Source organism: Salvelinus fontinalis, chromosome 5 (genome assembly GCF_029448725.1).
Source record: "Salvelinus fontinalis isolate EN_2023a chromosome 5, ASM2944872v1, whole genome shotgun sequence".
Classification (NCBI taxonomy): domain Eukaryota; kingdom Metazoa; phylum Chordata; class Actinopteri; order Salmoniformes; family Salmonidae; genus Salvelinus; species Salvelinus fontinalis.
The window spans coordinates 29,871,014-29,883,843 of NC_074669.1; the positions used below are offsets into that span (position 1 = coordinate 29,871,014).

At 44.0% G+C, this 12,830-nt stretch overlaps 1 protein-coding gene across 4 annotated transcripts in view; it reads left to right on the forward strand.

The window, feature by feature from the left end:
* LOC129855458 (pre-B-cell leukemia transcription factor 1) overlaps positions 1–12,830 on the forward strand; it is a 93,018-nt gene that overhangs the window by 75,592 nt on the left and 4,596 nt on the right. Inside the window, exons 3-9 of one of the 4 annotated variants that reach the window (XM_055923126.1) lie at positions 2,489–2,736; positions 4,619–4,681; positions 6,636–6,826; positions 8,034–8,169; positions 9,334–9,493; positions 10,354–10,466; positions 10,923–11,012. In XM_055923126.1, the coding sequence (XP_055779101.1) occupies positions 2,489–2,736; positions 4,619–4,681; positions 6,636–6,826; positions 8,034–8,169; positions 9,334–9,493; positions 10,354–10,466; positions 10,923–11,012 (1,001 nt within the window). The remainder of the gene's footprint in view (positions 1–2,488; positions 2,737–4,618; positions 4,682–6,635; positions 6,827–8,033; positions 8,170–9,333; positions 9,494–10,353; positions 10,467–10,922; positions 11,013–12,830) is intronic. The other 3 variants (XM_055923128.1, XM_055923127.1, XM_055923129.1) reach the window with 3 other exon arrangements.

Genomic DNA, 12,830 nt, shown 5'->3' on the forward strand with positions numbered 1-12,830 from the left:
ACTAAGAACCTGATGGTCACTGACAGAGCTCCAGAGTTCCTCTGTGGAGATGGGAGAATCTTCCAGAAGGACTACCATCTCTGCAGCACTCCACCAATCAGGCCTTTATGGTAAAGTGGCCAGATGGAAGCCACTCCTCAGTAAAAGGCACATGACAGCCTGCTTGGAGTTTGCCAAAAGGGACCTGAAGACTCTCAGACCACAAGATTCTCTGGTCTGATGAAACCAAGATTGAACTCTTTGGCCTGAATGCGAAGTGTCACATCTGGTGGAAACCTGGCACCATCCCTACGTTGAAGCATGGTGGTGGCAGCGTCATGCTGTGGGGATGTTTTTCAGATGCAGGGACTTGGAGACTAGTTAGGATCAAGGGAAAGATGAATGGAACCAAGTACAGAGATCCTTGATGAAAACCTGCTTGAGAGCGCTCAGACTGAAGCGAAGGTTCACCTTCCAACAGGACAACAACCCTAAGCACACAGCCAAGACAACGCAGGAGTGGTTTTGGCACAAGTCTCTGAATGTCCTTGAGTGGCCCAGCCAGAGCCCGGACTTGAACACGATCAAACATCTCTGGAGAGACCTGAAAATAGCTGTGCAGCAACGCTCCCCATCCAACCTGACAGAGATTGAGAGAAACTGCAGAGAAGAATGGAAGAAACTCCCCAAATACAGGTGTGCCAAGCTTGTAGCGTCATACCCAAGAAGACTCAATGCTGTAATCGCTGCCAAAGGTGCTTCAACAAAGTACTGAGTAAAGGGTCTGAATTCTTATGTAAATGTGATATTTCAGTTGATTTTATTTTATAAATTAGCAATCATTTCTAAAAAACATATTTTTTTTGTCATTAAGGGGTATTGTGTGTAGATTGATGAGAAACCCCCCCGATTTAATCAATTTTAGAATAAGGCTGTAACATAACAAAATGTGGAAAAAGTCAAGGGGTCTGAATACTTTCCGAAGGCATTTTAAATTTAAATTTAACCTTTAACATTTTAAATTTAACCTTTATTTAACTAGGCAAGACAGTTAAGAACAAATTCTTATTTACAATGACGGCCTACCCCGGCCAAACCCGAGTGGCGCTGGGCCAATTGTGCTTCGCCCTATGGGACTCCCAATCACGGCAGGATGTGATGCAGCCTGGATAAGTGGCTGTAGCCTTAAAAGTAATGACATTGTGTATGCTACATTTGATGCACTTGCCTTCCCTGTTATCAGTTTGAATGCATAGACAGTGGGACAAGGTGTTTGTAATTGGAATGGATAGATCTGTGAGTGTGTGTTATTTCAGAAAGTGGAAGGTCGGCCTTGTCTACGCTAATGAACAGCAAGGGAGACCTCTAGAGGAAGGAAAGGGAACAGCATGAATACCTTCGCTCTGCCACTCCACACACACTGCCAAGTCCAGTGCTTGGCCTCACAATGTGCACTATCGCTCAATGACAGACTTCAGTTGTCGCCCAGATCCTTACGCTTTAAGAATCAGCACTGTTAGGGCATTGTAACAATAGTAACCAAGCACCACGGTAAGAGTATCAATCAGTGTGTTTTCTGTGTGAATGCATGGAGGTCACATTTACACACTGAACTGGTAATCAGTGAAGTACAAAACCACCATTATCCACAGTTCAATGTGTCCCAATACTAATATAAGGCACCTAAGACACCAGTGATGTCACCGACGTGATGTCCCCACATGGCACACTATTCCCTTTATAGTGCACTACTTTTGACCAAAACCCTGTGGGCACTTGTCAAAAGTAGTGCACTATAAAGTGAATAGGGTGCCATTTGGGAAGCCATAACTGACTCCTCAGAGACGATGCCTCATTCATTATCAGAGCGTAAACCCCATTTATAGTATTTGTTTATTTATTCCTCCAATATCATAAATTGCTTTATGACATATGTATTGAATACCAAACAGTCCTGGCCAATGCTCTGGTAGTTATTATTGAAGTTGCATTTTAAGTTAATGAAATTATATAAATTGAGTTTTATTATAGTGTAGTCTTGCCAGAGTCTAGCGCCGTAGCCTTTATTCTGGCACAGAGATGAACCATAAAGAGGCAGGTGATTTATCAACTGGATGAACCCTGTCCAGACAGGGATGTCCTACTGCCAGCTACACTACACGATGTACTTCTACTGCCATTTACACTACACACTGTACTCGAGTAGTCTGAGTCTCAGTCTGAGCCTGCTGGCTTTTACAGTCCACATGGATGCACCACCAAGCGTTACCACTGTGAAAGAAAACAATTCTGCCGCGCCGTTGCTCTCCAGACCAGAGGAGGAGGATGTGTCAGGCATGGTGTGTGTGTGTGTGTTCTGTGTGTCAGGCAGGGTGTGCAGCGCTGCCTACAGCCGACAGCTTGTTATGGTGTCACAGCGCTGTGTGTGAGTGACCTATGGCGTCACAACGCTGTGATTGGTGACCTGTGGGACTGACCTCTAACCTTTGACCCTTCCTGTCGTTTGCAGTGCTGAGTATCCGTGGCGCCCAGGAGGAGGAGCCTCCAGATGCCCAGCTCATGCGATTGGACAACATGTTGCTGGCGGAGGGCGTGTCTGGACCTGAGAAAGGGGGCGGTTCTGCAGCGGCCGCGGCTGCGGCTGCAGCCTCAGGAGGCGGGGCAGGAGCAGATAACTCAGCGGAACACTCGGACTACAGAGCCAAGCTCTCTCAGATCAGACAGATCTACCACACAGAGCTGGAGAAATACGAACAGGTAAGGATGGACGGGATACACTCACCCCTCAGAGAACTACTGTCTTAGGTGTCTCTTCCCATAATCACATACTCTAACCCTGTAACCGAAACGCACCAGCTCCACCCATCACCATTCCCATCACAGTGATTATTTGTTAGCCTATGACTACCTGAAGAATGATGAGTGATAAAGTTAGAGACACACAAATATCATACCACCAAAGGCATGTTAAACCTCTCACCATTTGGAGGAGAATTACAATAACAGGGGAGGTCAGCATTTTCAGGGGGTATGATGTTTGTGCGCCTGTAACTTTCTCACTCATCATTATTCACGATTTATTCAGAATTGATCTGTAATCATGATAGCATCCACATTCATGTATAAGTGTTCAGAAACATATTCTATTCTTATTTACAATAAAAGGGACTCCAAAATGACACAATACATATTTACCATTTAATTTCTATTGGGCTCAAAATAATCTGAAACAACCAAGACAAACAACAAAAGCATCCAACAAATGTGTAGAGTCACAAGCTTGATGTAATCATTGTGTGCTAGGAATATGGGACCAAATACATAACTTTTGACTACTTTAATACACATATAAGTGAATTTGTCCCAATACTTTTGGTCCTCTAAAATGGGGGGTCTATGTACAAAAAGGGCTGTTATTTCCCAACGGTTCACCCGAAAAGAATGAAAATACCCTCAAATTAAAGCTGACAGTCTGGATTTGAATTTATACAATGACTATGAGGTCAAAGTGCAAAGTGCTGGAATACAGAGCCAAAAACAATAATAAAGTGTCACTCTCCCAATACTTTTGGAGCTCAGTGTATATGCCATTTAGCAGATGTTTTTATCCAGAGTGACTTACAGTCATGTATGCCCCGTGTGGCTCAGTTGGTAGAGCATGGCGCTTGCAACGCCAGGGTTCTGGGTTCGATTCCCACGGGGGGCCAGTACAAAAATGTATGAATGTATGTACTTGTAAGTCGCTCTGGATAAGAGCGTCTGCTAAATGACTTAAATGTAAATGTATGCATACATTTTACATATCGGTGGTCCCGGGAATCGAACCCACGATCCTGGCATGCAAGCATCATGCTCTACCAACTGAGCCATTCATCTTTTTATATTTACATCCCAATTTAAGGAGACTTTCTACATTTATGGCATCCATCTAAAGATGTGACAGATTTTCTCTCATCTCCATTGCATCCCTATGTAATGTGCAGTTTCCTTCTCTTCTCCTCCATGTCATTATCCACCATGCCAATAAATCAGAGTGGATTTTACTGCATAACGTTGTCTACTTCCTAACCAATATACACACAGTCAAATGTTAAGGCCCTGACTGGCTGGAATGAATGCATGCCCTGTTTGATGAAATGCAAATGTATTTTCCGTATAGTCCCAGACACTGCTTACATTTATATAAAAAAGCAAAGTCAGTGTTGTGATGTTAATCTAGTCTGTAGACAGGGTTTAGTGTTGTGATGTTAGTCTAGTCTGTAAACGGGTTCAGTGTTGTGATGTTAGTCTAGTCTGTAGACAGGATTCAGTGTTGTGATGTTAGTCTAGTCTGTAGACAGGGTTGCCATCCTGAAACACACAGACAGTGGAGTAGGGTAAAGTTGCCTCTAGACGCTGATCTTGGATCGGTTTTGCATTGTCCCCACTAATGGTTAAGTTTAGGATTGGAGAAGGGGAAGCTGATCCTAGATCTGTATCTAGGGGAAACTTCACCCCGGAGCCACATACAATAGGCAGGACTGTAGCAGTCGGAAGTAGTGTGGAAAACAGTCCTGCGACTATGCCACCATTACATGCTGACAATGTGCTATATAATTATATATAATATGTAATATATCTGTAATATACTGTATTTAAGATGGTATCCCAGTGCGGATGGAGGGGGGAGAGTTACACAGGGAGTCATGGCAACGGAAACAAGGTACTCCTCCACTGCAGACCACTGCCCAACCATACACTATATAGAGAGATAATATATTTTATAGTCATAATATCATTAGTTAATAACATTATTTTACTTTGGTTAGGTTGTTTACCAAATAGACACCCTTCGGGAGGAGTTGAATCAAGTACATTTTTCCACATCTGACTAGTATTTATAAAGCTGGGTTAGTAACTAAATCTATTCGCGAATCCAATGTGAACTTGGCTCCAGTGTTTTTATTTACAACCCAGAGTTTTCTAAACCCAGCATTTTATACCACGCTTCCCTCCCGTACAATCTCAGTGATAGGGAACATACCTTCACTGTCAGGATCACGATTAGGAACTGGATGGCAACCCAGTCTTTTAAAGCCGTAGTGTTGCTTACGGAGAAAAAAAATACTATAACTCACTTATCATTTATCACCACAATTTATTTGTGGTTTAACAGTTGTTTTTTTTCTTTATTATTTTTCTATATATTTATTTATTTCTATACGTTTATTTGTAATTGATGCTATGTCTGCTTGCTTTAGATGCTTCCAGTAGCATCATAATCAGTACATTGCACTATATCATGTTTGCATGTATTTTGTTTCAGACAAGGCCCACATACACATGAACCAGGATATACATTTCTGTGTGTGTGTGTGTGTGTGTGTGTGTGTGTGTGTGTGTGTGTGTGTGTGTGTGTGTGTGTGTGTGTGTGTGTGTGTGTGTGTGTGTGTGTGTGTGTGTGTGTGTGTGTGTGTGTGTGTTAACCAATGTTGTTATGATGACATTATGTCTATAGTCTATCTGGGGTTGTGCCAGATGGCTTCACTGTCATCCACATGCATCACTGTATGACACCAACCGCATGACTACTCTGCACCTTACCTCTCATATCATCCACCTATTCACTGTCATTTACATCTGTTGTACAGACATTTTTGTATTGTTGTACTTTGTCTTGTTACTGTCTCTCTTCATTCACATACTTCTGCTTTGATAACTATTGCTTTCATGTCAATAAAGGCCCTTTGAGATGAGTGTGAATATGACAGACATATTGTAGAGTGACAGAGAGAGAGAGAGAGAGAGAGAGAGAGTGAGGGGGAGAATTAGAAGGAGAAAGAGAACAAGACACGACAGGGAAAGAGGGAGAGAAAAAGACAGGGAGAGAGACAGAGGGAGAGAGACAGAGGGAGAGAGACAGAGGGAGAGAGACAGAGGGAGAGAGACAGAGGGAGAGAGACAGAGGGAGAGAGACAGAGAGACAGAGAGACAGAGAGACAGAGAGACAGAGACAGAGGGAGAGAGACAGAGAGACAGAGAAGGAGAGAGACAGAGGCATACTGTAATATCATGTCAGGCTCACGCCTAGTGCCACACAGGAGGGTGAGTGTATCATCATGGCATGTTAATCTCTCAACCCGCTCAGCTGCGACTCGACTGCGGTAAGAAGAGAAGGTTTGCTGCTCGTCAGCAGGGACCAGCAGCTGTCATTTCTCCATGTCTCCTTTCTGAAAAACGAGACTTACAGTTGCCATTGCCACTTCTGTTTAATATGAAAAATATCACCACTTATATTCCCTCTTGGCTTCACAACATGGAAGCATTCCCCAGAACTACATACATTAAACACCTCTTAATTTGCATCAAATTTTTCCTTTCTGTCTTTGTGCATGACCTTGACTGATGTAGAATACCATACAGTATATTTTTGCACTGTATGCAAACACTGCATTAATCCAATGCTAGAGGACACCACCCAGCCTGTCAATAGCCATATAGTATATCACCATCATCATGGTGAGGCTGCTATGAAAACTCTCACCAACAACATTTCTTTTGACAGTCTCGATAGAAGAAACTGATGTCTGCTAAATGACTCAAATGTAAATGTAACAAACCAGATTGCTCTATCTATCTGATCATCTCTCTCTTTGTCTGTTTCCCCCCCTCTGCAGGCTTGTAACGAGTTTACTACCCATGTGATGAACCTGCTGAGGGAGCAGAGTCGCACGCGGCCCATCTCTCCCAAGGAGATCGAGCGCATGGTGGGGATCATCCACCGCAAGTTCAGCTCCATCCAGATGCAGCTCAAACAGAGCACCTGCGAAGCCGTCATGATCCTGCGCTCACGCTTCCTCGACGCCAGGTGTGTGTCTGTGTGTGTGTGCCTACAGCTGTACAAATTACCGTGTGCAAAGTCACTGTACCACTGCAATGTTTTTTGTTGACTTGCATAGCTAGCTACAGTATTTCCATACATGTAACTGCATTATTCACATCAGGTGCTTTTGCAGTCATGTTGACAGCATGTTATTCTAGTTTTGAGCCTACCTACGGCACATCTATTGGTGCCATTTCAACCAGCACATAGAGCCTTGCTACTTGGCCACTGACAATTATCTCCTCTCTCCAGGCTCCATAACGCTAAATATTTCCCTTTTTTTAATATAATCCCTTGTTCCTTTTGATGCATGTTTTGGATTTGCATACATTTCTCTGAGGATAAATTTCACTCTGAGTCGGAGTCGGAAGCATAACATTTAAATTAGGCTTGGGCTCGTCTTACAAAGCTCCCCCCTATTCTTCTGCAAATGATTGTGGCCGTGGTGCAGGGAGGGAGGCAGGGGAAGAAGGGAAGGGCTTTCAGTTAGAGAGTGAGTGAGTGAGAGAGAGAGAGAGAGTCACTGCCTCCCTACCATTCTCATCTTTACTGATTAATCTGCAGCCTGCCCTAGCACCATGCTGTGCACATTTACATATTCTCAAGCAGGCTTTTGGAGTGCGGGACGAAGATTTCAGCACAAATCTCTTTCACCAGTCAATCGATGCGATGCATGGAGGCACGCATTTTACAGGGTTCCCGACCTAGCTTATGTAAAGCCCTCTCATGAGATGTGGCACATGCAGACATGACCTGATAGAGGGTGGAGATGGAGAAGGAGGAAGAGATGGAGGGGTCAGTGAACTGAACCGGCATCAGCGCGTGCTTACGGCACGTTTTCTAGCCTTTAATAAGGAAGGCCAGTGTTCTGTTGTTCGTCAGGATTTGCAGGCGTTGTTCATTTCTATTAGTGAACCTCCGCAAAGAAAACATATTTCGTACCAGCTTAGGCAGCTGTATTGAAATGGGGTGGCAGTTGTATGGAAGGTATTGGATCGAATTGGGTGGTAGTTGTGTTGTTACTGTATGAGGTGCCCCAGTTTTGCCTGTATTACCACAAGTGGCTTTGACACATTTCCTCTATGTAGGCTTCAGATTTGTATATGCTTTGACCGGACGGTATTAACGGTATCTATTTTACATAGTGTTTATTCCGGTCCTAACTAACCAATTTCTATCATTCTCCTTGTAGACGGAAAAGACGGAACTTCAACAAACAGGCGACAGAGATCCTGAATGAGTACTTCTACTCGCACCTGTCTAACCCCTACCCTAGTGAAGAGGCCAAGGAAGAGCTGGCCAAGAAGTGCTCCATCACAGTTTCACAGGTACAGTACAGTGCCACCTGTCTTCAGGAAGGCCACAGTACACGTAGAACAGGATTAGAGGCAGTAGTGGATCATGTGGAAGGCCATTATAATCATTTTCACAATTTCACAGTATTATTCCAACCTCATTGTGTGGAAATATACATACAAAACTGGAAAATCTGTTTTTTGACTGCACTGGGCCTTTAAGATGTGAGCGTTACATTATTTTCTTAATTCATAGGCTACATCACAGGGACTACATTGATAGTGTAATATGATGATTGATAATGTAATTAAGAATGCACCAACAATACCAAGGTGAACAGCAGTTATGTTATGTGTTTCTCATCCATCATCTCCTCAAACGGTTTCATTAAGTTTATGCAAAATTATTTTGAGGATGCATCTGGGCGTTGTTTGATGAAAACAACATGCTTCAGGGTCTGAATGATTAGTTGAGCATCTGTCTATGCCCCAAATGGCACCCTTTTCCTTATGTAGTCCACTACTTTTGACCAGGTCCCATAGAGAATAGAGTTCCATTTGGGACTCAACCTCTGTGTTCCTGGGTCTATGATAAAATAATATGTTTACCTACCTTCTCTCTGCATTCGTTCAAACTCAGCAACAGGATTGATTTCGTTTTTGATTTTAATGTTGTTTATCATTAGCGCTACCTGGCTTATCCTGGTAGCTTCATCGGGGAGTCCATTAGCTCTAATGGGTGTTAGATAGTGGATGTTGACTGATTGGTGCTAGCGTGAGCTCTGATGATAGCTGCAGTCATACTGACATAATGAGACTGTTACTGGCAATCATTCCCTTCTGCCACTAATGTGGATTCACAGTACTGGTCTACGTAGCGAGTGGTAGTATTCACTACTACCTCAAAAGGCTATGTTCCAAGTGGCACCCTATTCCCTATATACTGCACTACCTTTGACCAGGGCCTATAGGGCTCTGGTTAAAAGTAGTGCACTATAAAGGGTATAGGATGCCATTTGGGACTCACAAAAGTCTTTCTTCAGTGTCGGATAGGATATGCCAGTGGAGGGCCATGCATGCAGTGCTCATTCTGATTCTGATTTCACACTCAGAATTTGCTCAGTAAAAAAGTGGGACATTTATTTGTGTAACATTAACGTTGTGTAAGCATTTACAAGTTGCACGTTGTTTGTACAGGTTTCCAACTGGTTCGGAAATAAAAGAATCAGATACAAGAAAAACATTGGAAAGTTCCAGGAAGAAGCCAACATGTACGCTGCCAAAACTGCTGTGAACGCGACCAACGTATCCTCACACGGGAGCCAGGCTAACTCGCCCTCCACTCCAAATTCTGCAGGTGAGACTAAAGAATAATACCAATGGGTTATTTGGAAGGCTCTGAATGCACTCTATATCAGTCAAGGGCATTTTTCTATGCTCAAGTCAAAAGAAAAAAAGGGAAAATGGCTTTGTCCAAGAGTAGGATACCAGGGCCCCATGTCAAGTCTCCCAATACTTTCTTAGCTGTTGTCTTCTTTTCGAATAACACACCTTTTATTGTACTTTATCTCAATACAGAACATTTACATTTTCTTGTACCAATTGCATTTACTGAATTAATTTAATCTTGTTGACCATGAATAACAGTTTTACAGAAACACATAACATATCATTCATGATACTTTGACTGTAGAGTCCCACTACCATTTTACTTTCATGTTGACAAATAGTCACAACAACAACACATCTGACGACTGTATTCGACTCACCGTTCCCTCAGCTCTATGCTGCCACTCTCTAATCTGTCTGCTCGCTCTGGCCCTAACCCTAACACTAGCTCTATTTCTAACTTTTTCTCTCGCAGGGGTGGGCAACTCCAGTCCTCGAGGGCCTGATTGGTGTCACACTTTCCCTCCATCCCTAGCAAACACAGCTGATTTAATCAAATTGCATTCTAAACTGAAGCTCATGATTAGGTGATTATTGGAGTCAGGTGTGTTAGCTGGGGCTAGGGGCAAAACTGTGACACCAAGGCCCTTGAGGACTGGAATTGCCCACCCCTGCGTCCAGCGCTAACTGCATTTGTTTGCCTGCTGACACTTTGCATGGTGCTTCTCCGGGTCTAAACCTGGACGGGGCCAAGTGGCTGAATTCTGCTCTGCTTGCTCCTCTTTCTCGCTGCTCTGTGATTCCAGTGCTCCCTCTCTCCTCTTCCAGGTTCTGCTGGATCTTTTAACATGTCAAACTCCGGTGACTTGTTCATGAGCGTGCAGTCTCTCAATGGGGACTCGTACCAAGGGGCTCAGGTGGGAGCCAACGTGCAGTCACAGGTAGGGCCCTATAACTAAGCAGTGCAGAAGATACGACTATAGGAACAGATCCACCTCCCTAAGAATAGGCCTTGTAATCTATCCTAAACGCACCACAGGCATCTCAGTACTCCTCCAGTGTCTACATCACTATGGGCTCCTAATAGCGCCACACCATAGGGTTTTCAAGGTATCTTCTTCCACCATACTAAAACATTACAGCGAGTGTAACAATGAAAGTAATTCAGTGCTCTCTGCAGCTCTCACTAATTTCATCCTTTCGACAGTCTTCTAAACACGTAATAACATTTTTGGGTTATCTTGCTTCATATTGTCCATGGCTGGATGTATTTCCTGTGTGTTGTCTCTGCCTGTACTGTGTATCACGCTCCTTCTTGTCTTTGTCTTACAGTGTTAGTCTTGTTTATCTTCTGTGCTCTGACCTTGCTTTGTTTGCGTTCCTCTGTTGTGTTTCAGGTGGATACCCTTCGCCATGTTATCAGTCAGACAGGCGGATACAGTGAGGGCCTCACAGCCAGCCAGATGTACAGTCCGCAGGGCATCAATGTAAGGAGAAAAAAAACACACGTTTTTTCCCCGCTTTCTCTTCCCCCTACCAATTATTTTAAAGCCATAGGGCTCAGAATGCCACTTAGTAGGACTTGTCTCAGCTCCACCACAGTCACCTAGTTGATTGCTTCTGTATCGGTCACGCCACGGGCAGAACGCCAGAACGGCGTGGGGCCGGCCACACACACACACACTCGGAGCGGCCGCCTGAGCCTGTCACGTCCAATCAGCTCTCCCGTAGCACCTGCAGCCAATCGCGGCCGTGCAGGAATGGCACAAACAGGTGACACATCCTTTGACGCGTGAATCGGACACCCCCCAACGCCCTCACCGACCACCTGATCCTAATCATCACTGCGGATCCAGAGGCCCCGTTAAAACCCTATCAGAACAACCCCAGAGTAGAGTCACACTAAAAATAAAACTAGCCAAACTGCTAGCCCCTCGACAGAGCACCGAGGGGCATAACATGGGGGCGTATTTCCACCATGTTATATTTTTTTCTTATTTTTTAGGGGATGGGGGGGTTTGGGTTTGGGGGAGTGTGTGTGTGTTTTGGGTGAGGGCAGAGGAGAGGAGGGGATGAAGGGGGGAGGTTAGCTGGCGGCTGCAAACAGCAGGGAAATTCACAGCGACAAGCCGTGTCGTAAAAGGGAAAATCAATAAGACAGACACAAGGAGAGCGGAGTGTGGACTTGGGACAGCAATCCAAGCGCATTGCTCAGATCATGCTCCCGCCACACTAATGGCCCTGACAGCGAGCCACGGCAGTGTGGGTCGGTGAGAGCTACGACGAGAGAGAGGACAGTCACAGGCACACACAGCCACGCGGCTAGGCTTCTGGCTTCCTCTCCCGTCGTGCCTCAATGGCCATATGATAATGAGATGAAATGCCTCCTGTAAAACAAAAGTGGGGTATGTAGTGTGTATTCAAATCCCCCCTCCTTTCCTGGCTTGCTCTCCACTCTACGCTCATCTCCCTCCCACAGAACAGGCTGTGATAACCCTGAGAGAGCACTACTAACGTGTTCAAGCCTTGTTCTCAGACAGCACTCTGACCTCATGGATATCGTTATCCTTGGACCCCTGCTTGCTGTACCACGTCCTAAAATGCCACAATATTCTATTTTTTGTCCACACGCTTTCATAGCTTTTAAAGAACCCTCTTACTGCGTAATACGAGAAGGATATCGTGTTATCTGATTTTTTAAAATAAAAATGTAACAGCAGACTAGGCTTACGTTGTTATCCTTTCATTTTTTTCGAACAAAAATATCACATACAAATATGGTTCCCCATTTTTAATGTAGGATTTGGGGAGATATAATAACTGTAATCATATCTTACAGAAATGATTTATACATTTTAGAATTCTAGAGTGGGGTTGACTAGTTTTATTTCCTTGCCTCTCTGCAGCATTTTACTGCAATAGTATTTGTGTCAAAGGGAAATTTCACAATTAGCTTATGTTCATCATCTCCAGCACCACCCCAACGTCAACATACAGTATGTGAAAATGACGCGTTTCTATGTTTCGTAGTGAAAGAGAGAGGAAGATAAGTGTTTCCAATGATATCATCAACCAATTGGTAGGCAATGCCTACTCATAATTGGCTAAAATCACACGATGCACACCGATGATGTCATTGGAAACACTTATCTTCCACTATCTTTTTTAATACAAAACTTAGAAACGTGCCATTTTCACATATGTTGATGTTGGGGTGGTGCTGGAGATGAATAGATGAATATGAAGTTGAAAATTACACATTTACCTCAGTATCGAACCTATTCACAAAAGCAAAGGCCAGGAAA